The sequence below is a fragment of the Microchirus variegatus genome, assembly GCF_963457635.1.
Source record: "Microchirus variegatus genome assembly, chromosome: 9".
NCBI lineage: Eukaryota > Metazoa > Chordata > Actinopteri > Pleuronectiformes > Soleidae > Microchirus > Microchirus variegatus.
The window spans coordinates 26,090,088-26,115,944 of NC_139810.1; the positions used below are offsets into that span (position 1 = coordinate 26,090,088).

Here is a 25,857-nt window from a genome sequence, read left to right on the forward strand (position 1 = left end):
ATCAAGAAGTGAAATGTGTGCCGTGTTCTTGTTTTATAGGAACACTGGCAACGTCCCGACGGCATGCCTGCAACCCGCGAGCACCTGTTGATGGTGCTGGCCGATCTGGACGACATCCTCATCCGAGCGTCGTACTCTTCTGAGATGCGATCCTCCAGCATCTCGGACGTCAACATGGAAGTAGCTGTGCCCAACTACAGCGGTTTGGCACAGGCCCTCGAGGTAGAGCAGTGTCGATGCCCGCCTGCATACAAGGGTCTCTCTTGCGAGGTACTTTCTTTTTAAATGAACAGTCTTGTGTGTAAGAAACATTTGGTAGCCTTAAAATGCTTAACACACACACGCCTTGGCTAATTTGTCCTCATAGCAGCCTTCGTAAAGCAAGGCTATCGTCCAAAGTATGTAGAAAAAGTAGTGCTGGGCATGTTAACGGCGTCATTGTTAACGCACATTAATTCATGCCACATTTCCATGGCGACTGACTGGAAAAAGACGTGCATGACGTCATGTTTACGTGCCGCAGCACCAGAGTCCAGCTGGTGCTAGCTCCGTTAGCTGCGTTAGCGCCTTTGTTGACATTGTACAGCACTTTGGTTAGTATATGCTGTGTTTACATGTGCTCTATAAATACTTACTTACTTACTTACTTTAGCGTTTTTAGCTCGCCTACAGTCGAAAGTCATTAAGTGAAAAAAGATGCGCGCGACATCATGTTTATCTGCCATGACACCGGAGTCTGTGCACCGTTTACCAGTTAGCTTCGTTAGCTGCATTAGGTCATTTAGCGACGTTAGCGCGCCTACAGTCGAACTGGAGCAGTCTGTTTCTTAAGCGAAAAAAGCAGTGCTACAAATAACCAGCGTACCTGTGTACTACATATGTGTGCCTCTGTTTTTTTAAGTTTATCGTTACTTTAGAGACTCATTTTAACAATCGCGATTCAATCGGGAGTTGGAAAAAAACAGCTTCATCAAGCCTTTAACCATCCCGAGGAAGAGATGTTTTAATTACGGTAACACTTCAGATTAGGGAACACATATTCACCATTAACTCGGTGCTTACTAACATGCATATAAGTTGCATACTAGCCCTTTATTCGTAAATATTAAGTACTTATTAACACCTTATGTAGGAAAACACTTAATTCATGAGGTAGAATACGGTTATGTAGAATAAGGTGTTAATACGTGCTTAATGATTACTAATAAAGGGCTAGTATGCTACTTATATGTTAGTAAGCACAGAGTAAATGGTGAATATGTGTTCACTAATCTAAAGTGTTACCAAAAGCACTGTCAATAATAGCCTGTGTGTGAACTGTATTTAATTAATCATGCGGTATTGTCTGCCCGTCTCCTATTTTTTAATATATATTTTTATCTGATAAGGACCCCATTTACAGCTTGTATATTTAGCTTCTCCCCTTCTAAATGTTGCACACTGGACCTTTAATTGATTCTCCTATCTGTTCGATTTAGGACTGTGCGCCTGGATATACTCGCACCGGTGGAGGTTTATACCTGGGTCACTGTGAGCTCTGTGAATGTAACGGCCACTCTGACGCTTGTCACCCAGAGACCGGCGTCTGCGGGGTATGAGACACGAGATTACTGTGCAAATAATTATGCAACACTGGTGAGATGGATGCATCTCGCAAAAAAAAAAAATATATATAAATAAATAAATAAAAATGTTTCTCCCTCCAGGGCTGCATGCACAACACACAGGGCGAGCTGTGTGAACAGTGCGCCTCCGGCTTCTTCGGTGACCCCACTGTTGGCACTCCGGAGGACTGCCAGCCCTGCGCCTGCCCTCACACTGACCCCGACAACCAGTGAGTACTGGCACAGATAACGAGATTCCGCCACCGCCGCCGCCGCATTAATAGCTCAAGACGAGTCCGCGTCTGACTCACTCTCGCTCTTGTTCACAGCGAAATGTCACTGTCTTGTGAATTCTGAAGTTCCATTATTAACCAAACGCTGCAAATTCAGTTTCCTGCAGACGTCGTCTCGTGTTTCCTCACATTTTAACACGACAGGGATTTTGTTAACCTGTTAAAATTTAACCAAGTAAAAAGTTTATTTATTTAATTTTAACATTATTAGACATCACTTGATATGGAACCTTCTTTGTTGTCTCTGCATTAGAGCTGAAACGAACGATTATTTTCATAATCAATTCATCAGTCTCGATTAATCGTTTGGTCCATAAAATGTCAGAAAATTTTAAAATATGCTGATCAGTATTTGTCAAAACTGGAAATGACAATGTTCTTGACTGTCTTTTTTTGTCCACAAACCAAAATGATTCAGTTTTTAATGATTTCTTTGTTATATGGAGCAAAAAAAAATCTTCACATTTAAGAAGCCAAAACAATCAGAAATCTTGTTTTAATAATGAAAACGGCTTCAAATCGATTAACTGATTAATTCTTTCAGCTCTGCTCTGTATAATTTGTGTTTTTCACTCATGCGACAGGTTCTCCCCTACGTGTGAGAGCCTTGGCAATGGTGGTTACCAGTGCACTGCCTGTCAGCCTGGCTACACCGGCCAATACTGTGAACGGTAAGAAATCCCCAACACATCCCCCGACTGAAATGATGGTTCATTTTTGATGTGAAGTGCAGCAATTGGTCAACTTCTTTCCACGTTTGTGTCATCAGCTGTGCTCCTGGATATGTGGGCAACCCACAAGAGAGAGTGAAGTGTCGTCCATATGATGGTAAGGCTAAAACATTTTTAATCGTTCTAATCGAAAATGATGTTGCCTCACAGCAAGAGAGTTGCCAGTTTACATCCCAGTTTGCATGTTCTCCCCGTGTGTGTGTGTGGGGGGGAGTTTTCTCCAGGTTCTTTGGTTGCAGAGGTAAACTTCCACGGCCAAATTTCGATCGTGCCTGCTTCTTGCTGCTGATTATTCGGGCAAAAAGTGCTATTTTTGTGGATTTTATCAACCTTTGAAAGAGACTGACTCATAAGGCCCTCCCCCTTTCAAACATATGTTTCTAACACCTGCATTATAAAACGTGGATTGAACCTTTAAAACTTGAACTATTTAATCTGAAAACATGGATTTTAAAACTTGACTTAGATGATAAACATCTTGTGATCCGTTTAAAGTTCCAACCACATCTCTACGTTAAAGTATGACGACACTGTGAGGCTCCAAATTGGGCTGGGGTCTTCATCGTGATCATGTTTTCGACCGCTTCGCATTGATTGCGTATGTGGAAATTGTTCACAGTTTTTTTTGTTGCCATAGTTACTCACTTAGAAACACTTAGAAAAGTCATAGCACACGATTTCCGATCAAAACCGCACATTTTGGATATTGGATGTGCGGGTGTTTTCTCAAAACTGACGGAGGAGTTACGGTCCAAACTTTTTCCTTTGCGCTGCAATGCATTCTAGGGAGAATTCCAGGGAGTTCTGAGTTCTGGTTGACAATGAACGAAGGAATGACTAGGAATGATGTTCAAAATTGGACTTAAATGTGTCGTCATGTTCCAAGGAGACAATAAAAGAGTCACTGTAGAAAAGACAGAGTAAAAGAAGCAAACAAATTTGCTCTTATTTCCCTTTTGCCTGTAATTTTGACTTATTTATCAAGCTACTTTCAAGCAAAACACATCCAGTGTATTTTACTATAAGCTGTGCTAATCGCTCTCTCTGTGATATACTACTTAATTATTTATCTAATCGAAGCAAACTCCGTACTTGAGAAGCCGTGCACAAACACGCCACAACACTATCACTCATCACGTTTATCTGCATCTCACAAGTGATGGTAATGAATCAAATATGACACCAAACAAAGCTCTATTGAGAAAAAACTTCTCCCTGCTGAGTTTGTTTTTGCCTTTTTTCCTGCAGCTGCAGCGTCGCTGGTGGTTAAAGTCTATCCAGCGAGGGTCTTGGCGTCGCCCGGTGGCCCCGTCACTCTGCGCTGTCAGGTGTCTGGCTCTCCTCCGCACTATTTCTTCTGGTCCAGAGAGGACGGGCGCTCCATATCCAGCAATGCTGAGAGACGCAGACAAGGCAGGGACACTAAAAAAAACTAGTCTTGACGCATGTAATTTCCTTCGGATTGAACGTATGTGTTAGAATTTCTCATTTGTGTGTGTGTGTGTGTGTGTGTGTGTGCAGGAGCAGAGCTCTACTTCCACAGTGTCAAGCCAGGTGATGCCGGCGTCTACGTCTGCACCTGCAGAGACCAGCGCAGCACCAACAGGAGCCACGCTGAAATCGTTGTCACGAGTATGTGCGGTTCTCTTTTTTTTCCACTTAGATTTTTTCCCCTCAAGCTGCAAAAACGTTTGCTTAAGACTTGTGTTGCCTGCGGTGTTGCGTTCATCCTGGTTCCTGAATTGTTTTGGTTATAATTATTTTAATTTTGAGGTTCAAATAAGGTTTTGCATTCACAAAGTGCATTGCAATATACTATATAAACAATTAATATCAAATAAATGTCTCTATATTTCACCAGGTGCCCCATCCAAAGCCATTGAGGTGACAGTCGAGGAGCCTCAAGCTCAGACTGTCAGAGTGGGATCTACTGTCAACTTCATCTGTACTGCAAAGAGCAAGGTAGCATGGGTCAATCATATGACCAGGCATTATTTCATTTGTTCATTTTTCTCCATTTTTCTCTAGTTCTTCTTTCCCTTCTTCATTTTCTCACAAAATGCACATATTTGCTTTTGTTGTTTGCACTATTTAAAGGGGACATATTATGCAAAATCAATTTGAATCCTTCGATTTGGGACTCCGGAGGCCCTATCAGTCACCAAAGTGTGACTCACATGTTTTTGTGGTCCTCCTCAGTCTAAGTACGGGAGATAAAAACGCGCTATTTTTGCGTTACGCACTCATTGGGACGTCACAATGCGTTAAATTGGGACGTCCTTCGCTTTGTCCATAATTCACGAGTGCTGGAAACCGACTTATCCTGATGCCTGGATGCATGGGACCTCCTACTCGCGGTGGGCTAAGTCGGGGCTGATTGACCTACCCCCACTTCACCAAAACTAAGTGGGAGAATAATGCCGGCGCCCATGGAGTCACATGAATAGGCTATAAAGTTTACCTTTCTGCGTGTAGAGTTGTTTAAGACACAGCAATTTTATTGATCATGTTATGGCGTGAAATTATGTCGTCGTCGTTATCTGTGATCATGAAGATATGTAGGGCTACGGTAAAAGTACACTCGTGACGTTACACATCGATATGTATCGCTTTTACATATACGGCTCGCTTGTGTATGTAAGTAGACTGAATTGCTGACCGTCAAAATGCCTCTTCAAACATGTTTTCTAACATTCGACTTCAATTGCTGAAGAAGGAGCTAGTACAATTCAGGTAGGAGAAGTCCCACATCCCATTTGTTCGGATGGGCTTATGGAACGCGGCATATTTCCACACTTTTTAGACCCACCTGTAGGGGGACGGGACCTCATACCCAGAATTAAAACAGTCTTTTCTTTGCTAACAGTTACGCTAACAGGATCAAGTGTCACTGGTGGGCACATAAGATTCAAGATTCAAGATTCAAAGTGTTTATTGTCATATGCACAGTAAAGAAACACGTTTCCCTGTACAATGAAATTCTTACTTTGCTGTCCACTCAAAAATACCAGCATAAAGTAGAAAGAAATGTTTTAAAAAGTATAATATACATAAGAAAAAAATAGTAAATAACAAAAAAAGAATGAGGATAGTATTCCTTTAATTGTTGATAAAGAGTCCATTCAAAATCAGCAAATACATAAGAGTAAATAATTCAACAATAAGAGATTTTTTTCCTATGTCCCATCAATGCTAATGCTAGCATCTCTTAATCTGTGTGTGTGTGTGTGTGTGTGTGTGTGTGCTCGCCCCTTCATAGTCGCCAGCCTACACGCTGGTGTGGACCCGGATTGGTAACGGGAAGCTTCCCAACCGGGCCATGGACTTCAACGGCATTCTGACAATTCAGAACGTCCAGCCCGAGGACGCCGGCGTCTACGTCTGCACGGGCTCCAACATGTTTGCCATGGACGAGGGCAATGCGATCCTCTACGTGCCAGGTTCGTGATCCTTGGGGCGCTGTAATTCCATTACCCATCACTCCCCTGCCCACCCCACCAGCTCCGACTCCAGCCACACACACACCCACACCCCACACCCCACACCCCCCCCCCCCCCCCTCCCATGCTTGGAATGGTGCATGCTTTTTCTGTTTGACTGCTGTTCATCATCAGTGTGCACTGTAAACACTTGGGCTCTGGGTGACAGCATAATAAGCTTGCAGTTCTAACTCCTAATGCTTTTGCCCTTTGCTCTCAGATAACAACATAGAAGCCGTGTCTTATCACTGTATCACCCCCCCCCCCCCCCCCATCACCAGTAACTAGGTGCTTACTAAGTCGCATACTAGCCCTTTATTAGTAAATATTAAGCACGTATTAACGCTTTATGTTGGAAAATCTTAATACATGTTGTGGTAGAGGTAGAATAAGGTTATGTAGAATAATACGTGCTTAATGATTACTAATAAAGGGCTAGTATGCGACTTATATATGTTGGCACCGAGTTAAAGGTGCATTATGTGATAAATCTAAAGCAACTGGCCGTAAAATCCTCCTAATATGTCACAGAGACTCAGGAATTATATTCATATAGCAAACTGAACTCACCAACAACAACAGTACAGACAAAATATTTGCGTTAAAAAAAATATTTTGCAGTATTCTGCAAATCATGTTTATGTTTGAAATCATGTTTTGGCACGTGGCGCCACCTACCGCCGTCTACCAATCATTGCAGTCAGTAGAGTCTCAGCTGCCGAGCAACCGCGGGTTGCCAGTTACGTCAGAAAACGAAACCTAAAAGACCTCGGCATTTTGAATCTGACTGTAGTAACCGTTTTTGGCCACATTCTTACATATGGCACCTTTAAGTCCACACTCTGAACTATGATTTTTTTTTTTTTTTTTGGAATGAACTCTTGAAACTTAAAACTTAAAACCAGCCCACAGGTGTATCTTTTTTCTGCAATTATGAAACAATATTGCATTAAAAACGATAAGCAAATCATACATTGTGACTTTAAATGACGCCATAACCTGCGCGACCACCGACGTCACTTATTTTCCTCCGTCACTACTTCCTGCCAGTCGAATTATTATCACTTACGTAAGTGCCCATTACTCATTAACAACATTTTTACTGATCACTTTGCTCTGAAGAAGATAATTATCTGCACACATAACACGCAGATAAGGACACGTGATGCACCCAATCCTCAGGTTTAATCCCCCCCCCCCCTCCGCTTGTCTAATCCTGCTGCTCTTCTCACTGCCTTTTTATTATTATTTTTTTTTTTTTTAACTTGCCGTCTTGTTGTCTGTCTCTGGTCAGTGGACTTTTCTGTGCTTTGTATGAAGAAAATACAGCTTGTGGGTCTCAGCGTTTGAATAAAACTGTGGATAACGGGGCTCTCAAAGTCAAAAACGCACACACTCGTAGACACGCACACTTTTCGGGTTCAGCGATTTGTGGGGAAAAAGCTTTTCGGTCATCATCTCTCTACTGAATTTCCTTTCCTTTGGTTTTGTTGTTGTTGTTGTTGTTTTTTTTCCCTGTATGTTGGTTGAATTAATCGGTGGTGGTTCGGTTGCTTCTCGATGATCGGCAGAGTCGCTGATTATTGCCGCTGCTGTGTTAGAGCTTTTACCAGCAGGGTGCTGGGGTTCTGGTGTCTGTCTTTAACTCCCGGTGACTATCCCCCCCCCCCCCATCACCACCACCTCGCTGTCTGAGCTGTTCTGTGTAAATGATGAGGAGCAGGATGAGACGCCAGGACGGGTGTGTGGTAGTGAATTCTGCGGACTGACCTTCAAAGAGGACGATGTTGTTTCTTTTGTTTTTATGGACGTTTGTCTCCGTGTGTGTGTGTGTGTGTGTGTGTTTGGTGCCTCTCGATACAGTGTTCCCTCCTGCTGTTTTACAAAATCGGTGCTATAAACCATTCACTTGGTTCGACCTTTGTTTTTCGAAAAAAGTGCTTTTGTACGATGACTGTATCTCCTTTGTTCCTTTAGTCCGTGTGTACTGATTGTTACTCGTCAGTTAGTATTTCAAGAACTGACCCTTTAAGGAGTTTATTTTATCTTAATCGATGTCAGTAATCAAAAAATTGTTTAATATGTCGTTATTTTTATTTACATTCTGTCACTGTTGTTGGCACATTTTCTTTCTTTTTTTTTTTGTGATTGACTGAAATTATGTTACTCTGAATTGTTTCCATGAAATCAGATATATCAGACATGTTTTTTGGTCATTTGTCGTTGTTTTTTTTAAAAGGGATTTGCCATGTCAATGTGTGTTTACATTTAGACCATTTCAAATGTTTTTTTTTTTTGTTTTTTTTTATCACCTCAACGATCACAGGTCACACGTTAAACCTGTTTTGTTTGTTTTTTTTTTTTACTCGCATTTTGTTTTTTATTGCTTCATTTCTGTTCACGCAAAAGCAAAAAAACACGTACTGCAAATATTATACCCAAAGATTTATAAAGGACAACGTAACTGATGTAATGTACACATGTCACCTTTAATGTATTTATCTTAACTGTGAAAAGATGATAAAAAAAAAAAAAAGAAAACTGATTAAAGAAACCGCTATAGCTCAAACTGATTTATGGACGGGTCTCATCATCATGAGTTTGGGGGAAGAAACAACAAAAAAAAACAACAACCACAAGCTGTATGTTAGTGTTTTAACAGCTGAAATAAAACCAGTGTTTCAATGTTTAAAAACTGCTTCTTGCTACTAACCTGCATGTCTCATGTGTGGCTACTCTGCATATTCTCATCTCCCCTTTTGGCTGCTGTACAGTTCATTTTGTTCATGTGTGTGTGTGTGTGTTCTTGTACTTGCAGCATACTGAGGACCAGTGAGGGTTTTTAACCAACAAAGTGAGGTCGTTTTTACAAAGTGAGGACATTTTGGCCGGTTCTCACTTTGTCTTCATCGATCAAGAAATCACTTCCTTAGGTTGTAAACGGCTCCTCAAATTGGTACAAAAACCTGTTTTCCAGCCCTGGTGTTTTGCACACTTTTTTGCTCTGGGGCTCCACCTGCAGACATTTTATTGTATTGCACCCAGTAGTTCTTTATAGATGTCATTCATGAATGAGCTATTTGTAGTTGTGTTTATTTACAAAGTGGAAATGCTGGTCCTCACTTTGTCAGCACTTGTACCCGGTCCTCAATATGCAGCAAGTACAAGAATGTGTGTGTACTGTTTTTGTTTTAATGGCGAGTGTCTCACATCCATTATCAACACACCTCGATGCACGGGCTCTCATAATGTATCAGGTAAGTGTTAACAATTATGTGATTCCTGTGAGTAGAAATAAAACGGCACCAACAATAATGACTAAAAAAGAGCTAGGATGATGTTGGACGGATGATTTTAAGTTGGTGCCGTACTTGTTTTGTCCAATGTTGACGCTTTTGCGGACTCGATTGGACAAAAGCTGCCGCGGCGGCTCCCGTTTTTGCAGATGAATTAAGTGTCTCTTGTGGAGATGGAGGGTGATGCTGCTGCTGTTCTGACCTGGAGAACTGACCTGTTAGTTTACCTGTTCCCTCCCTTCCTTCCTTCCTCCCCTTCCTCCCACATCCTCAGAGGCGTCACAGACTCAGATGTTTTACACAGCCTATGAAATGTTTGAAGGACACAGAAAGCGTAAGTCCACATTGGGCACAGTTTCCCTCTCTGCCGGGGCTCCCTCCCGATGGGGAGGACCGGCCTCTCCCTCTCTCGTGTCATGCATGCGCTCATCTTCCGTGGAAGCATGGATACACTGGTATCCCGGTAGCGCCCATGTACAATCAGCCAAGCATTACCGAGACACACGGAAACTCAGCCGTGTTTTCCAGCATATTCGTTTACGGCGCAATTTTACGATATTATAAAGTAGTTTTTTTCGTTTTTTTTCCTGCGAGTCACAGCTTATAAGATTGTACATGAGCATTGCCGGCTCTTATCTGGCTCTTTGGGTTCATTGGGGTCCATCACTGCAGGAAAAAGTGCATGATTCTTCTTGTGGGGCAACTTCTCATGAATGTTGAGGCTTCATTCTATCAGGATAAGTCAGTAAAAATGGCTCAGCCCTATACAAGTGCTCGAGAATTAATAAAAAACATTTTTTTTAAAGCATATATATCAGGGGTTCTCAAAGTTTTGATACCTCAGGGCCAATTTAGGAACCCAACATTGGACTGAGGGCCGCCAAAGGAAACAAAAGAAAAAAACACAAAGAAATATCCCATTTGTAATAATTTAATTGACCAGATTGCAGTTCTACAATTTAGCTTTAAGTAATAACGCTTTATAATTTACTGGGTAATTACCCAGTATTTTGGCCATTGTTCTTACCTTCTAATTACAGGTTAATACCAAGTAACACATTTCTGTTACCATATATTTACTGGGTAAATAGCTAGTAATTGGGGGATGTAGCTACCTGCTTATTACCAGCTTATTACCTAATAATACACTAAAATTCACCATATAGAAACCAGGTAAATACCCAGTATTTTTGTTTACACTTATTGGTCTGTATCCAGTAATGTCCAATAAACATTTAACAAGCTTAGTAGCTCCTGGATTAAAACTATCAACTGTAATTCATTGAGGGCCGCCAGAAATGTTTCTGCGGGCCGCCATTTGCCCCCGGGCCGCACTTTGAGAACCAATGCTATATATTATTAAATCATACAGAAATGTTGATATTTTGGTTCAATTTTGCCAAATTCTTTATTTGTTTCCACATTCACAAACAAAAGATGCCCCTCCTTTTTTTTTTTTCATTCTCTCCACCCTTTTGCTCTTTTTCCTCCCTTCTTTTTCCCCCCCCAGGAAACATGATGTACTGGGGGAAATATAGCTATAGTCATCTGGGCTTCAAACATCATACTGTGCTTAATACATCCCATCACACACCCTCGTTACATCATAGCTATATGTGGGTTAGCCGTGTGGTGTCCAGTGTGACGGGCAGATTTCACATGCAGATGGGCGTTTTTTTTTTTTTTTGTGTTTTTTTTTTCAAACGTGATATAAATAGACGTCGCTCTTCATATGTAATTAAAATCTTATAGGTTTAATATACGAGCAAACCTCTGCGGCAGTATCTATGCGCTGGGGATAAATGCTGCCACGCTGACATGTGACAGGTGCCTGAAGCTATTTTCTACTAAATAGTTTGTCCCAATAAAACTGTTGACAGCACGACTCGCGTGTTATCCAGAGCAACAATGACACCGTCCAGACCATGAGACTAAAATATCACAACAACTTCTTTTTTTTTTTTTATTTATTGCACAGACTTTTATAGACCACAGAGTATAAGGTTATTATAGTTTTGAAAGGTTCATTGGTTTTTATTTTTTATTTTGGTTTTCCGTTTAGTTTTAGATAACACATTTAGATAAATGATCTAGTAGTGTTAGATTAGTTTTTATTTTTAGGAATTGAATTATTTAATTTTAGTCTTAGTTTTTCAGGTATTTAGAGAAAGGATGATACCAAATGACACCAAATAGGGATTATCAAATCCTTTAAGTTTATCGAGAAACGAAGACAAAGCTGAACGTATCTGCAATTTAGTTTAGTTTTAATAGTTTTAATGGTCATTTTTATTTTTTATTTCAGTTAACCAAATCATTCTTTCACTGCTAGTTTTACTTTTAGTCTTATTTTTTGTTAACCATAATATCCCTGCCACAGAGAGAGATTAACAACAGCACTGACTTTATGAAACGGATCGACCTCTGTTCAACTTCTTCATGGATAACCATGACTTTTTGTGTCTTTTTTTTTAAATGAATTGCTATAAATTCGTCATTTTCTTTTCATTCATCACCAAACATCAGTCCAAATGTTCATTTTAGCTGTAGTTTGAGTTTAGCGTTTAATATTATCTTCAAACTTATAAGTAAGATAGTAAAAAAATGGAAACATTCCTGTTATCATCTGCACTGTAGCATTTTTTAGTGCATTTTTGGCTCAGGAAAAAAAAAAAAGGTTTCCCATATAATTTGAAACTATGATAGAATTGATGCCGAATCTTTGGATTTGAGTTCTTTTGTACGGAAGTTAGTTATTTTTATTTGTCAGACTTATTATTGTTTGTTTTCAGCAAGTACAAATACAAAAGAACCAAAATATCAGCTTGGTTATATATATATGTAGTCAATCTCCTCCTAAGATTAGACATAAATTCTATCACGGTCTGTTTCAAATTATAATGGGAAAATGAAGCAGCTGTCCATGAAAGCTCTCTGGCCTCTGTAGCATTGTCGGCCACTAAGGTCAAAGAGTCACGACTCGGGCCGGCTTTAAACCTGTCCCAGACGTTTTCCAGTCTGCTTAGATAGCCCCCGCGCTTCTCCCCGCCTTATGAAAGAGGCCTTTCTTTTGCTCTGTCACACTGGGATCATACAGGACTGAGAATGAAGTCAAACTGGCGCAGACGGCGTATGCCCAGAGGCCATGCCAAGGTCTGCCCTGCCACATCTCATCTGTTTTGTCTGCTCTGCAGATGTCGACTGCCAAGGTTGACAGTGAGGGGGGTGGGGGGGGGGTGGGGTTAGTGCAGGCAGAGGCCATCACAGTCCAGTCAATCCATAGCACGTAGCTGATGTACTATAAAGCATTGATTATCGTCTCCCTACATTCATTCCTCTCTATCTCTGCATCAGTAGACGAGTCTGTATCGTCACACGTTTTTCACCCTCTGATAAGTCTCTGTTTTGAGCCCCGGGTTTTGACCGCTCTGTCTATGCTTCCGCAGCCGGAGACGGGGCCCAGCCCGTGGCCACTGCTGCTCCCTCGGTGCTGAACGTCCAGCAAGGCCAGCGGGCAGAGTTCCGCTGCGCCGTGACAGGAAATCCATCCACTGCAGTCGAATGGATCGGTACGACCACGTTTAGAACTCCTTCGCCCCGCAGTCCTTGTTGGGTTTATTTTAATACTCACCAGTGTTGAACAGGTGATCAGGTGTGACTGTGTGATGTGTTCCAGGAGTTCATGGAAAGAGAATGAGTCCCAGAGCAGTGGTTCGAGGTGGCGCGCTAATCTTTTCAGCCGTGGATCCAGCCGACGAGGGAGAGTACACCTGCAAGGCCCTGAACACTCACGGCGAGCACGCGGCACGGGTTTCCCTCTTTGTCCAAAGTATGCTGCATTTTTATTAAGTCCCTACAATGTATATCATTAAGTTTGAGGGTTAAGACTTCATTTAATTTTAGGATTTGGCTTAAATTAGCATACAGTTTTTGATCAGGCAAGGTTAAAGCACTGGTACGCAAATTAGGTAGCCCATCTGAGGTACTATTTAAAGGTGCCATATGTAAAAATGTGGCCAAAAACGGTTACTACATTCAAATTCAAAATACAGAGGTCTTTTAGGTTTGATTTCTGACGTAACTGGCAACCCGTGGTTGCTCGGCAGCTGAGACTCTAAACATAAACATAAACATGATTTGCAGTCTGCAAAATATTTTTTTTTAATGTAAATATTTTGTCTATACTGTTGTTGTTGGTGAGTTCAGTTTGTTATATGAACATTATTCCTGAGTCTCTGTGACATATTAGGAGGATTTTATGACCAGTTGCTTTAGATGTATTACATAATGCACCTTTAAAAGTTAACATTTTCTTTAAAAGTTTATTTCATTTATTTAATTGTTAGCGCAGCATAATAAACCTTTCTTCAGAACCTCTTTACTTAGAAACACAGAGAGCGCTCAACAGCCTAAAAGTTAAGTAGTTTTTATGAAAACAAGTCAATACAGTGCCATTTTGTGCTACTCTTTCTAAAAACAAGACTTTTTTGAAACACAACTATTATTAAATCAGTGTTTTTGAACCCTTTAAAGCAGGGGTTCTCAAAGTTTTGATACCTGAGGGCCAATTTAGGAACCCAACATTGGACTGAGGGCCGCCAAAGGAAAAAAAAACAGAAAGAAATCCCATTTGTAATCATTTTAATGAGCAGATTGCAGTTCTACAGTTTAGCGTTAAGTAATATAAGCATTAATATAATAAGGCTTTATAATTTACTGGGTAATTACCCAGTATTTTGGCCATTGTTCCAAGTAACACATTTCTGTTACCATATATTTACTGGGTAAATAGCTAGTGATCGGTGGCTGTAGCTACCTGCTTATTACCTGCTTATAACACAATAATACACTAATATTCACCATATAGAAACCAGGTAAATACCCAGTATTTTTGTTTACACTTATTGGTCTGTATCCAGTAATGTCCAATAAACATTTAACAAGCTTAGTAGCTCCTGGATAAAAACTATCAACTGTAATTCACCGCGGGCCGCCAGAAATGTTTACGCGGGCCGCCATTGGCCCCCGGGCCGCACTTTGATAACCAATGGTTTAAAGGAATCAAACATTATACAAACACTCTTCTTACCAAATCGTGCTTTAATCTGGACTGTCCCACTGTCACAAAACGAAAAGTCAAATTCATCGAGTGACAGTAGCTTTGGATGGCGAAACAAAAACCAAACGTAAAGTCTTCTCTGCTTGTGATGCTCGAACACAGTTATATCATATATACGTTGTAGAGATTTCACTGTCCACGCTTTGTCTTTGAATGATGATGACGACGTTGCATCTTTTCGGTCAGAATCCAACCCGAGCGGCTCGGGCACTCAGCCCCAAGTCCAGGTCAGTCCCCAAAACATCGAAGTCCACGAGGGCGACACGTTGAGGTTGTACTGCCGTGCATCAGGATCGCCCACCCCCATGCTCACCTGGTTGAAAAATGGAGGAGTAATCCCTGCACAGGTGAGACTCCGCCCCCCGACCGCCCCCCCCCCCCCCCCCCCCCGCCGTCGCAGTACCTCAACGGCAACTTTAATAACGTGGTTTGATTAAAAACATGTTGCTGTGTGTCTTATCTCGCACCTCAAGGTGCGTACGGTGCCGCTGGTATTTCATCATTCTGTGCCAGTTTTTTTTTTTTTTTTTTTTTTTCATAACTATTCTCGCATTTGTGACCATTTATTTACCTTTATTTTTTTTTTCCTCCCCTTCTGTTTGTCTCCTCCCACCCCGTTCTGACGTTTCGCTCAGGCCATTCCCTCTCACGGTTTCCATCAGTTTAAAAGCAACAGTCTCGATGTGTTACACAGACGTATTGAGGAGCTGCAGGTCTGTCCATCTGTCTGATGTCTGTCTGTCTGTCCTGTCTCGTAGTTCACGTCCGTTGTCCACTACTGACCACTTGTCCTCACATTATTTTGTCCACTAAGTGCATGACCAACCATGTCTTTGATTCACGCCTTAAAAACCATTTACAATAGCGCTATGCTCACTAAGTCCATGTCGACCTGGTGCCAAATACACTTCCTGGTGTACTTTTGCCTGGTGTCCCACAGTCCTTCGTTTCGTCCATGTTTCTGTCCACATCATATCATCCCTCACATGTTTGAGCTTCATCAGTGTAGCACGTGTGTTGATAGGGGACTAGTGTACAGCAGCCACTGCAGGTATTTCAGACACATTTTTCTTTTTTTGGCCAGACACATCTGCCCCCGGGGGTGGGGGGGGGGGGGGGTTGTTGTGCGAGTCTGGTTTTCTCCACTGTCCTCCTGATTTCGGCTAAAGCTCCAGAGACCTAGTTTAATTCTGCCTTAGAGCCAGTGCCTTGTGTCAGCCTTTCCCAGGGGCCGCCGAGCTTTGCCCGTGCGATCACGCAGAAATTCTGTATGCTTTGGCAAAAATGGTTTTGCTTTGAAAGACTCGCCAGTGGGTTCAGACACCACATTGAGCAAAGGGCCCCCGCCCTCAGCCGCTGCTTGGTTTTTGCCTCGCTCATGGTTGAGCAGGCCGGAGCTAAGCGGCTTTGTCCATGGATGCCCCAACAACCACCCCCCCCCCTCCCCATTCCCCGGATACAGTAATCCATCCCTGGACCCTCTCCACCCTCCCTCTGCAGTGTTTCAAAACATTATTAAAGTTCATTTTCAGCTTATTCAGAGTAAATAAGTCAAATTGTTGACTCATGAGATATAAAGTTGTGAGAGTGGTGAAGTCGTTACAGAGTGGTTTGTTTTTACTGCCAGTTTCCTTCAAGGTACTTCAAAGGTGAATATTTTCGACTACAGTGATAACTCTCAGATTTGGGAAGGATTTGCACTTTCTACTCGCTTTGCAATGCTCAAATCAATGTCACAAACTGTCTAATTTTTCCCATAATTTTGTCCAATCACTAAATAGTAGTGTTAGTAAATGTAACTACCACCAATCATGCTATAATTAACACAAAAATCACCCTGTCGATCATAGTAATGTGGCACTGTGGTACTTATGAAGTACTGTGCCGTAGAAATTCTAAACCCTTACCCACGCAAAAAAATCCATGTATAGAAAAACTGAACTGTAGCAATAACAGCTTCTGTCTCTTCACCGTAGCGCTTTTGTGTTGCTGTTAGCTAGTAATGTCACAAATGTCAGTAATATGTCATATGTCGTTTCAAGGGAACGCGAGGCAGGTAAGTGATATATCTTTGAGATGTGATTGCTTGTGTATTTAAAGCTCCAGTGTGCAACTCCCGCCACCAAAAACACAAACTGCCGTCACTGCCGCCGCAGATAATGTTCTCTTTCAACATTTTGCTTTGGTATCTCACTACTTCACTCGTGTTTCAGAGAACCCGAAGTTAATTCCTTAACTTAAAGTTGTCGTTCAACTAGTGCTGCCTGGGCACGAGGTTAACGCACACGCCGCGTTTCCGTGACGACTGACCTGAAAATGTCATGTTTACCCGCCGCGACACCGGAGCCCGGGCACCGTTTACCAGTTAGCGCTGTTAGCTACATTAGCTCGTTTAGCGCCTAAAGAGCAGCGCTACAAATAACCAGCGTACCTGTGTGCTGCGTATGTTCGCCTCTGTTTTTAAAGTTTCGCGTTACTTTAGAGACTCGTTTTAACAATCCGGAGTCACGTAAACACGACGCCGCGCGCGTCTTTTTCCGGTCAGTCGTCGTAGAAACGCGTCGTGCGTTAGCGTTGACGCCGTCAATGCGCCCAGCACTGCTTTCGACATTGATTTCACCTCAGTGTTTAGCGCTTTTCCATGATACAGTTCTAGCACAGCTTGACTCCACTCTGTTTTTTTTTGTTTTTTTTGCTTTTCCATTACCGATAGTACCTGGTGCTTTTTTTTTAGTACCTGCTCTGATGAGGTTCCAAGCGAGCTGAGCCGATACTAAAACGTGACGTGGACAGACTGGCGGCCACTGATTGGTCAGAGAGTGTCGTCACTGAAAGAGTCATGAGCGCGACGTCCGACACGGGAATCAAATGGAACAAAACCGAACTGTATATCAGTTTAAAATACTCAAAACTCCTAAAAAAAACTTGCGTTAATCTCCAACATTTAGCAAGAACACTAGTTTGTGTGTTTGCGTCGCGTAAAAACGACAAGTCGGCCGTTTCGTGTAGCCGTGACATGACGACCACGCTCGCGTTGAGGATCTACTATAGTAACGGAAACCGGGTAGAGTCGAGCCGTGCCATACAGAGTTGTGCTAGAACTGTATAGCACCAGAGATACCTGAAGTTTGTAGCCATTTCGCTGCTCAAACTTGTCACCTGTCACCACAGACATAAAAAAACACAGGATTGACAGGCTAAACCAAGCATTGTGTGAACTCATGTAGCACTGGTTTGAATGTAATGGACATTTTTTTTAAATTCAAAGTTACACACTACAGCTTTAATGGCAGTGAATAGGCAACTTTGCAATGAAGTCCGGTGTTTAATAAGCACTCTTATTGATCTGTCCCTCTGTAGGCTCGCATGGACCGCACGGACATTGGCACTCTGCTCATCCCCAACATCAAGATGTCCGATGCTGGCACTTACATGTGCGTTGGCAGCAACAACATTGGCTCCAACAGCGCTCCGATTAAAGTCGTGGTGCTCAAAGGTGAGATGGCGGAGACGGCGCACCTGATTGAAATAGTCCTGGTTGCGATATTATATCATGTTTTTACTGACTGGGGCTGAGAATGTGTCTCATAAAATGTAAAAGTTTGAGTTTAGGGACACTATAAATCTTGGGGTTTGTGCACAAAATAACACATTTTAAAGCTTTGGGAAACGCTGATGGACAGTTTGTTTTTTTTGCAACGTTCTGCTTTTTGACGGATACAGCGGAGTGAATCCGTTAAAGTAAGTAAGAACGGAATGCGATGTGTTTGTTTGTTTTCCAACAGCGGACCACAGCTCCTCCGTGGTCAGCATCCAGCCTTCCATAGCTGACGTCCAGGAGGGCCAGAGTCTGGAGCTCAACTGCTTTGCTCCTGGAAATCCTCCTCCACAGGTCACATGGACGAGAGCCAGTGGACACCTCTCCTCCAACCACCAGGTAGTTTCACAAATGTACAACAGAATATAAGCTGCGTATGAACGACTATGTGTCATTGTCATTGTACAATTTCCCACTTTTAATGTGGTGTAAAATAACAACACGGCTCTTCTCTTAGAGTGTAAAACCTTAACCAAATAATGATATTGTGATATACGGGTATTGTCAGTTTTACCTCTCATACTTTAAAGGAAAAGTCACATTTTAATGTGCAACTACTACTTTTAAAGCACTTTTAAAGCAACATTTGTAGAGAACTGTGCGTACATTTTTTTTTCTGTTGGGCCATATTATTAAAGTGTTATTTGGCAGCATTAGTAGCTGTTGTTGTTGTTGAAATAATTAAATTCAATGATATTTTCTGAGTATTATGAGCAGAACTGAAGCGTCTCCTTCCGTCAGGTTCTGGGCAATCAGCTGCGTATCCTGTCGGCCTCCCCTGAAGACTCAGGAGAATATATCTGCCGGGTGCAGAAGAACCCTGCAGACCCGGGATCTCGCGTCCATCAGTCCTCGGTCTCCGTGTCCGTCACTTCATCTTCTTCACGTAGGTCAAATGTCTACATTTATACACATTTATACACGTTTGATCTCGCTGTACGCTGCTGTGTCAGAGGACGAGCAGTTACTTAACTGATTTCTTTCTCACTTAGGAAATTATACTTGATGGCAGCTGCCAGCCCACATTGATGGCAGCCCTTAATGGTGGGATAAACACATTAAGGGCAGGGCCGTACATAGCAGAGTGTTGTTCTCAGACCAAACACTGTCTCACTTCACAGATTAACTTTCCATTTCAGCTTTTCCAGTGTAGCACAGTGTGACCTCAGATTCAAAGATTTTCCTTGCTATTACTGTCCCATGATCTCATCCTCGTTCACTCCCTCCTGGACTGCCGAACTTCGAGAAAAAACTAACCGCCAACGCAATAATCCATGGCCACATTGAATAGTCATTTGTTACTCTGTGTGTGTCTGTGAATAGTAAATCAGATTAATGAAGAGAGATTGTGGACAGTAATGTTCTGAAAAGGATCATGTCCCGAGGCCAAACTGCTGATTTCTGCTGCAGGTCCTCAGAGTCCAATCATCGCCATTGAGCCACACAGCGCCGCGGTGCGTGTGGGGGAGACGGCCAGCTTCAGGTGCAGGGTGTACAGCGGCACGCAGCCCGTCAGACTGGAGTGGAAGCTGGCCAACAATCAGCCACTGCCAGGTAATCATCACAAACACACACATACATACTCAGAGGACACAAACTGGCTGATGTCAAGGCTGCTCACTTCCCCATGTGTCAGTACATTAAATCTTGAAGGGTTAGCAATCGTATTAAATCTGGTTCCATATCCATAAATCATATCTTCCATCCCCAGAATATGTCATCCAAATCAGTCCTCTACTTTTTTTTTTTTTTATAGTTTTGCCGCTCACAGACAGACACACAGACTTGGCCAAAAAACATAACCGTCGTGGCCAGGGGTCTCGAGGGGCCGCATGTGGCCTCAAAAGAAAAAAAAGAAAAAAATTCATTTAAAATATTTCTCTTTCAAGGTCTTATTCAGAGATCAAGGCGAGAAATAAGTGATTGAACATTTGGGGCTACTAAAAATATGTCAGACAAACTTTAGTTTGAAGTGTTTGAAATACGGAAAAGCCATTTCCAACATTGAAATGAAGTCGTGTGCACATGAAGAAATAGTCTTTTGGATCCATATACTGTACTTATGCCAGGTTTTCTCGAGCATGTGCTACATAAAATCCAAATATCTGGGTCACTTTTTATTATTATTATTTTATTATTATAAAACCCTAACCCACAAATATAAACAGCTATGAAATGTCAATATATATATATACATATATATATCTACATATATGTATGTGTAATATACATATGTATATACATACATACATATATATATAACTTAAAATGATATATGTTTAATATATATATATCATTTTAAGTTATATATATATTTTGCCCTGATGCACTTTGAAAGTGACCTGACTTTCTTCTCGAAAACAAAAAGTATCTCCGAATGACTTGAAATTTACCATCATAATAGTCGGCATCGCCCTGAACAAGGAGCCATTGAAAATATTTGCAAACCTCTTAAGGAATAATTTAAATACATTTTTGAAAATCAGGAAATGATCCATTTGCCCTGATGCACTTTGACAGTGAGCTGACTTTAGTCTCGAAAACAAAAAGTATGTCAGAATGACTTGAAATTCACCATCATAATAGTCGGCATCGCCCCGAACAAGGATTCATTGAAGATACTTGCAAACCTCTTAAGGAATAATTTTAATGAATTTCTGAAAATCAGGAAATATATATATACATACATATATAGATCGTGCAGACCCCTGGTCTTGACTGTGACCAATAAAACAAAAAAAAAAAACTATAAAACATGGCTAATGAAACAACATAATGAGTGCTGATTTTGTGATGTATTTATCTATTTTGATTAACTCTAACACATGACAAATGAACTGAACTGTCCCTTTAAGAAGTCTGTAACAAGTCATTTTGTCCCTCTGTCTTCCAGATAACGTCAAAGTCAGCCCAGATGGCTCCGTCATGACCATCACCCACGTTCGCTCCGTCAACCACGGCGCCTACCGCTGTGTGGCGAGCAACCTATTCGGCATCACGCACACCATTGTGTCTTTGATCGTCAAAGGTGAGTTAAAGCGGAACTAGACCGGAAGTTCCTATTAACGCTGTTTTTGTGTATCTGCGTCATTACCTTGTTTATGAAGCCCTGGCGGTTCGAAACAAACAGCTCAGCCATTGCTGAGAACGTTGTGTTTTATTGTAATCTCGGGGCTCAACGAGATCACTGAAAATCCCGTAATAGTTACGTAAGCAGCGGTTCTCCTGAACAACAGATCGTCCTCCTCCGGGCACTAGTCCGGGCACATCCGGTTGCGTACATTGAACCGCAGAAGAAGAATAACGTCCGTTGTGGAGGTGTTTCTCACGAGCAACAGTGTCTTCTGACTCTGGGTCTGACTCCGGTTTAAAGTCATAAAAGGGACTGCGGCGGGGAGTCGTGAAGAAGCTATTTTTAAACACTGTTAAAACAATGTTTTGATAATGAGGAGCAGTGCATCCACCGTTCCAGAGGGGGGCGCTGCGCTTCTGAGAACGGATGTGCTGGATAGTACTGGCCAATCACAAGACTCTATCTTCTGGGGGTGAAAGTTCACTCTGAAATCTCGCAGCAGAAAAACCCCGTCAGAAAAGAGGATTTCTATCAGCTTGTTTATAGCAACTAGGAGGTTTTTGACCATAAAAACAAGTCAATATATGTAAGTAGACCTCCATAACTAACATTTATGTGCAACAGGACCACTCTATGTCACCTTTAACATGTCATCTCCCGGTGCTCTGCAGACAAGGGTTCCCTCTAGTGACCGATCAGAGACATAGCCGTGCAATCACTGTGTGTGTCTGTGTGCTCTCAGAGTCTCCAGTGGCCACCGTCACCCCTCTTGGACCCGTGCGCGTCAGAGTGGGCGAACCCATCAACCTGGAATGCCGGGCGTCGGGAGAGCCGCGACCTTCCGTCTCGTGGCACAGGCTGGACAGCAACCGCAAGACCGTGCTGAGCAGCCCCGTCCCCGTGGAGTCCAACGCACTCATGCAGGTACTGCTGCGGCAAGGAAAAAGCTTCAAATCACTGATTTCTTCAACGTTGTGGCCGAAATCCAAATTTCCTTTTGCGCAGATACTCGTAGCGCGTCCGGAAGACGGCGGCACCTACGTGTGCACAGCTCGCAACAACGAGGGCTCTACGGAGACCAAGGTGGAGGTTGTTGTTGAGGGAGGCGCTCAGCTTCCATCGGTGCCTCGGGCGTCTGTTCCTGAGCCGATGATGATCGTGGTGGAGGGACAGACAGTAACACTGCTCTGTGACGCCCATGGTAATAACTGCTCAAACACCTTAAACTGGCTTCTTATCTCACTTTTCGTACAAAAGAAATAAAGCAACAATAGAGTCTGAACATTTTTTGCTTTTCTAGGTTTCCCCTCACCAACAATCACGTGGTCCAAGCTGAGGTCTCCTCTTCCGTGGGGACACAAGATTGTCAAGAACAGCTTGGTTCTGCCCACCGTGGGCCGCCAGGACTCTGGAGAATACATCTGCAGCGCCGCCAACCGCATGGGAACCAGCGACGTCACCATCGTGCTCGATGTCGAAAGTGAGTCTTGTTTTAAAAAATGTCAATTTCCAACTGAACTGAACTGATCAGAACTTCATTTTCTGGGCCCGATTTCAGTGATTTTGGTGTCAAATGATAGGTGAAAATTCTAATTAATAAACCAGAAATCCTTTTTATATCTCTTTCTGCCATTTACTTGACAAAAGGTTTGTTCGCATTACAGATGTGAATGTGAAAAATGTACATTGATTGGGATCTTCAGGTTATAATTGTTTATAACATTGATTGTGTTTGTTGAACGCTATGCTGTACAAATGATATGTACAGTTGGAAGCAACGGATTCAGATCCTCATAAGCAAATACATTTGCCATTTTTGCACATTTGTAATGAACGTTTTGCTGGAATAATGTTGTGCAATGTGCTGTTTGTGCATATGAGTAAGTGGCAGAAAGAGATGTAAAATGGATTTCTGATTTATAAATGAGATATTTTACCTATGATTTGACACCAAAATCACTGAAATCCGCCCAGGAAATGAAATTCTGATTTAAAAGACGGTTGTAAATTTACTTTTTGAAATGAACGTGGCTAATGGGATTTTTGCTAATCTGTTCTACTAAAAGGAATTCTCTCAAGTATTGTATATTGATGTTATATATTAATCATAATCCAAGTCAGTCTATGCTTTAGTATTCCCCAATATAAATATATATTTTGCATTCCTCCTGTGTCTAGCTGTTCCTTATGCCACCTCTGTGCCTGATGATGTGGCTGTGCGGGTAGGCGAGGTGATCAGGTTGCAATGCCTGGCGCACGGAACTCCTCCTTTGACCTACGCTTGGACCAAAATGAACGGACCCATGTCACCGCGGGCTCAGATTAACGGAGGCGATCTGCAGATCAACCTGGCCACCGCTGAGGATGCTGGGAGCTACAAGTGTGTGGCCACTAATCGAGTGGGCGACAGTCAAGTTGTGGCTAAAGTCACAGTCAGATGTAAGTGTAAAAAAAATATCACGATTGGATTTTTTAGCAGCTCAGAACTTCAAATGGATGCAATGAAGTGTATGATACTGATGTTTCTGTGGCACAACTAGACCTTCAGTACACGATGTCTCTATTGTTTGCCTCCCCAGCACCTCTGGCGGTGCGCGTGTCACCACAGGTTGAGGTAAGGGCGCAGGGCAGTGCTGTGGAGTTCACCTGCTCAGCAGCCGGAGGTACCGACACCAAGATTGAGTGGTTGAAGGAAGGAGGTGCTCTGCCGCCGAACCACCACGTGAAGGACGGCGTGCTCAGGTGACTCATCGTGCTCTGTATTGTTATAAATGATATTATATTATCATATAGTTTTATATAGTTGTAAACAGTATGTAAACATATATATGCATGTATATTTCTATATGTATGTATATATGTATGTATATATATATACATAATTATATATGTATGTATGTATATATATACACACATATATATGTATATATACACACATATATATATATATGTGTGTATATATGTGTATATATATATATATATATATATATATATGTGTGTGTATATGTGTGTATATATATATGTATATATATATATATATGTGTGTATATGTATGTTTGTATATATATATATGTATATGTAGTTCTGAACAAGACAAAAACAGCTCTGAATATTTATATATGTACAACATTAAAGGAGCAAACCCACATTTTTTCATGTTCTGTAACATGAAAAAAATATAACTTAAATACAAATATAAACTTCAATTTTATCATCATTTTATCAGACTTACACTTTAAATAAATAATAATTAGATCTCATGTTCATCCACATACTGTAACTGTGTATCTTCCTATATTTACCTGCTGCTTATAACACGTGACAACTGTCTATTACCTTCTGCTCTGTTGCAAGTGCTCTTATTGTGGGACCAAAAATGATGATCTTCTTTTATCTTTTCTTAATCTTATAACATTACAAGTTAATGAAATATTAAATCACAGCTTGTCTTCGTGCGTGTGATTCCATCTCTGCCTCTAGGATCGAGAACCTTGAGCAGAGCAACGAAGGAGTTTATATCTGCAGAGCCAGCAGTGTGTACGGTCAGGCCCAGGATACTGCCAGACTGACAATTCAGGGTCTGTAACCATTTACTTGCAAATACACCAAAGTAAGTACCGCTTAACTAAAACGTGTGGGGATTTAATGTTCTGTTCCATTTTCGTTCGCCACAGCCCTGCCTAAGGTCATGATCAACGTGCGCACCTCGGTGCAGACCGTGATGATCGGCAACTCCGTGGAGTTCGAATGCCAGGCCGTCGGTGACCCGGAGCCCACTGTCCAGTGGAGTAAAGTGGGCGGGGCTCTGCCGGCTCACATCATGGTGAAGGGCGGAATGCTGAAGATCGAGCAAGTGGCAGAGGCGGACGCGGGGCAGTACCGCTGTACCGCCACCAACGACGTCGGCTCGGTGCAGTCCCAGGTGGTGCTTCATGTGCAGTGTGAGTAGTCCTTGAATGAACCTGGTCCCACACGCACACGCACACGCCACACACACGCACGCACACGCCACACACACACACACACACACACACATTCTTGTACTTGCTGCATACTGAGGACTGGGTTGCTGACAAAGTGAGGACCAGCATTTCCACTTTATAAATCGACACAATTACAAATATCTACAAAGAACTAGTAGTTGCAGTACCATAAGATGTCTGCAGGTGGAGCAAAATGGGCTTGAAAACTTTTTCGATGTTTTTTTTTTTTTTGTAATTTTTGGTCCAAAATTTGACAAAAACGTCATACTATATTATGTCTTCCAAAATTTGAAAAAAAAAAAAAGAAAAAAAATTTGAACTTTTTTTTGAAAAAAATTTATAAAAATCATTTGAAAGAAAAATTTGGAAAAAAAAATTGGAAAAGAAATTTGAACTTTTTTTTTGAAAAAAACATTTGGAAAATTTTTTTTTATTTTTTTTTAACATTTTTTATAAATTGATAATAGCATGTTATAGCAACCTAAGGAAGTTATTTCAATGAATACAAAGCGAGGACCGGCCAAAAATGTCCTCACTTTGTTGGTTAAAAACCACTGGTCCTCAGTATGCCGCAAATACAAGAACACACACACACACACACACTTACTTACTATATTTATTAAAGGTCTGCATTTTTAAGAAGTAGTGAAATCCAATACACTCTTAGAAATAAGTGTTCCA

The 25,857-nt window shown here is 41.8% G+C and overlaps 1 protein-coding gene across 5 annotated transcripts in view; it reads left to right on the top strand.

Annotated features, from left to right (window-relative positions):
• hspg2 (heparan sulfate proteoglycan 2) overlaps nucleotides 1-25,857 on the top strand; it is a 123,107-nt gene that overhangs the window by 82,622 nt on the left and 14,628 nt on the right. For all 5 annotated transcript variants that reach the window (XM_083894777.1, XM_083894780.1, XM_083894779.1 and 2 more), the window contains 25 exons: nucleotides 40-270; nucleotides 1,479-1,592; nucleotides 1,707-1,834; nucleotides 2,482-2,568; nucleotides 2,667-2,725; nucleotides 3,877-4,041; nucleotides 4,150-4,260; nucleotides 4,490-4,590; nucleotides 5,888-6,068; nucleotides 12,850-12,972; nucleotides 13,080-13,232; nucleotides 14,709-14,869; nucleotides 15,158-15,235; nucleotides 17,883-18,018; nucleotides 18,308-18,459; nucleotides 18,862-19,006; nucleotides 19,531-19,674; nucleotides 21,014-21,148; nucleotides 21,936-22,117; nucleotides 22,199-22,394; nucleotides 22,494-22,673; nucleotides 23,372-23,632; nucleotides 23,773-23,935; nucleotides 24,674-24,771; nucleotides 24,868-25,134. In XM_083894777.1, coding sequence (XP_083750903.1) covers nucleotides 40-270; nucleotides 1,479-1,592; nucleotides 1,707-1,834; nucleotides 2,482-2,568; nucleotides 2,667-2,725; nucleotides 3,877-4,041; nucleotides 4,150-4,260; nucleotides 4,490-4,590; nucleotides 5,888-6,068; nucleotides 12,850-12,972; nucleotides 13,080-13,232; nucleotides 14,709-14,869; nucleotides 15,158-15,235; nucleotides 17,883-18,018; nucleotides 18,308-18,459; nucleotides 18,862-19,006; nucleotides 19,531-19,674; nucleotides 21,014-21,148; nucleotides 21,936-22,117; nucleotides 22,199-22,394; nucleotides 22,494-22,673; nucleotides 23,372-23,632; nucleotides 23,773-23,935; nucleotides 24,674-24,771; nucleotides 24,868-25,134 — 3,751 coding nt within the window. The remainder of the gene's footprint in view (nucleotides 1-39; nucleotides 271-1,478; nucleotides 1,593-1,706; nucleotides 1,835-2,481; nucleotides 2,569-2,666; nucleotides 2,726-3,876; nucleotides 4,042-4,149; nucleotides 4,261-4,489; nucleotides 4,591-5,887; nucleotides 6,069-12,849; nucleotides 12,973-13,079; nucleotides 13,233-14,708; nucleotides 14,870-15,157; nucleotides 15,236-17,882; nucleotides 18,019-18,307; nucleotides 18,460-18,861; nucleotides 19,007-19,530; nucleotides 19,675-21,013; nucleotides 21,149-21,935; nucleotides 22,118-22,198; nucleotides 22,395-22,493; nucleotides 22,674-23,371; nucleotides 23,633-23,772; nucleotides 23,936-24,673; nucleotides 24,772-24,867; nucleotides 25,135-25,857) is intronic.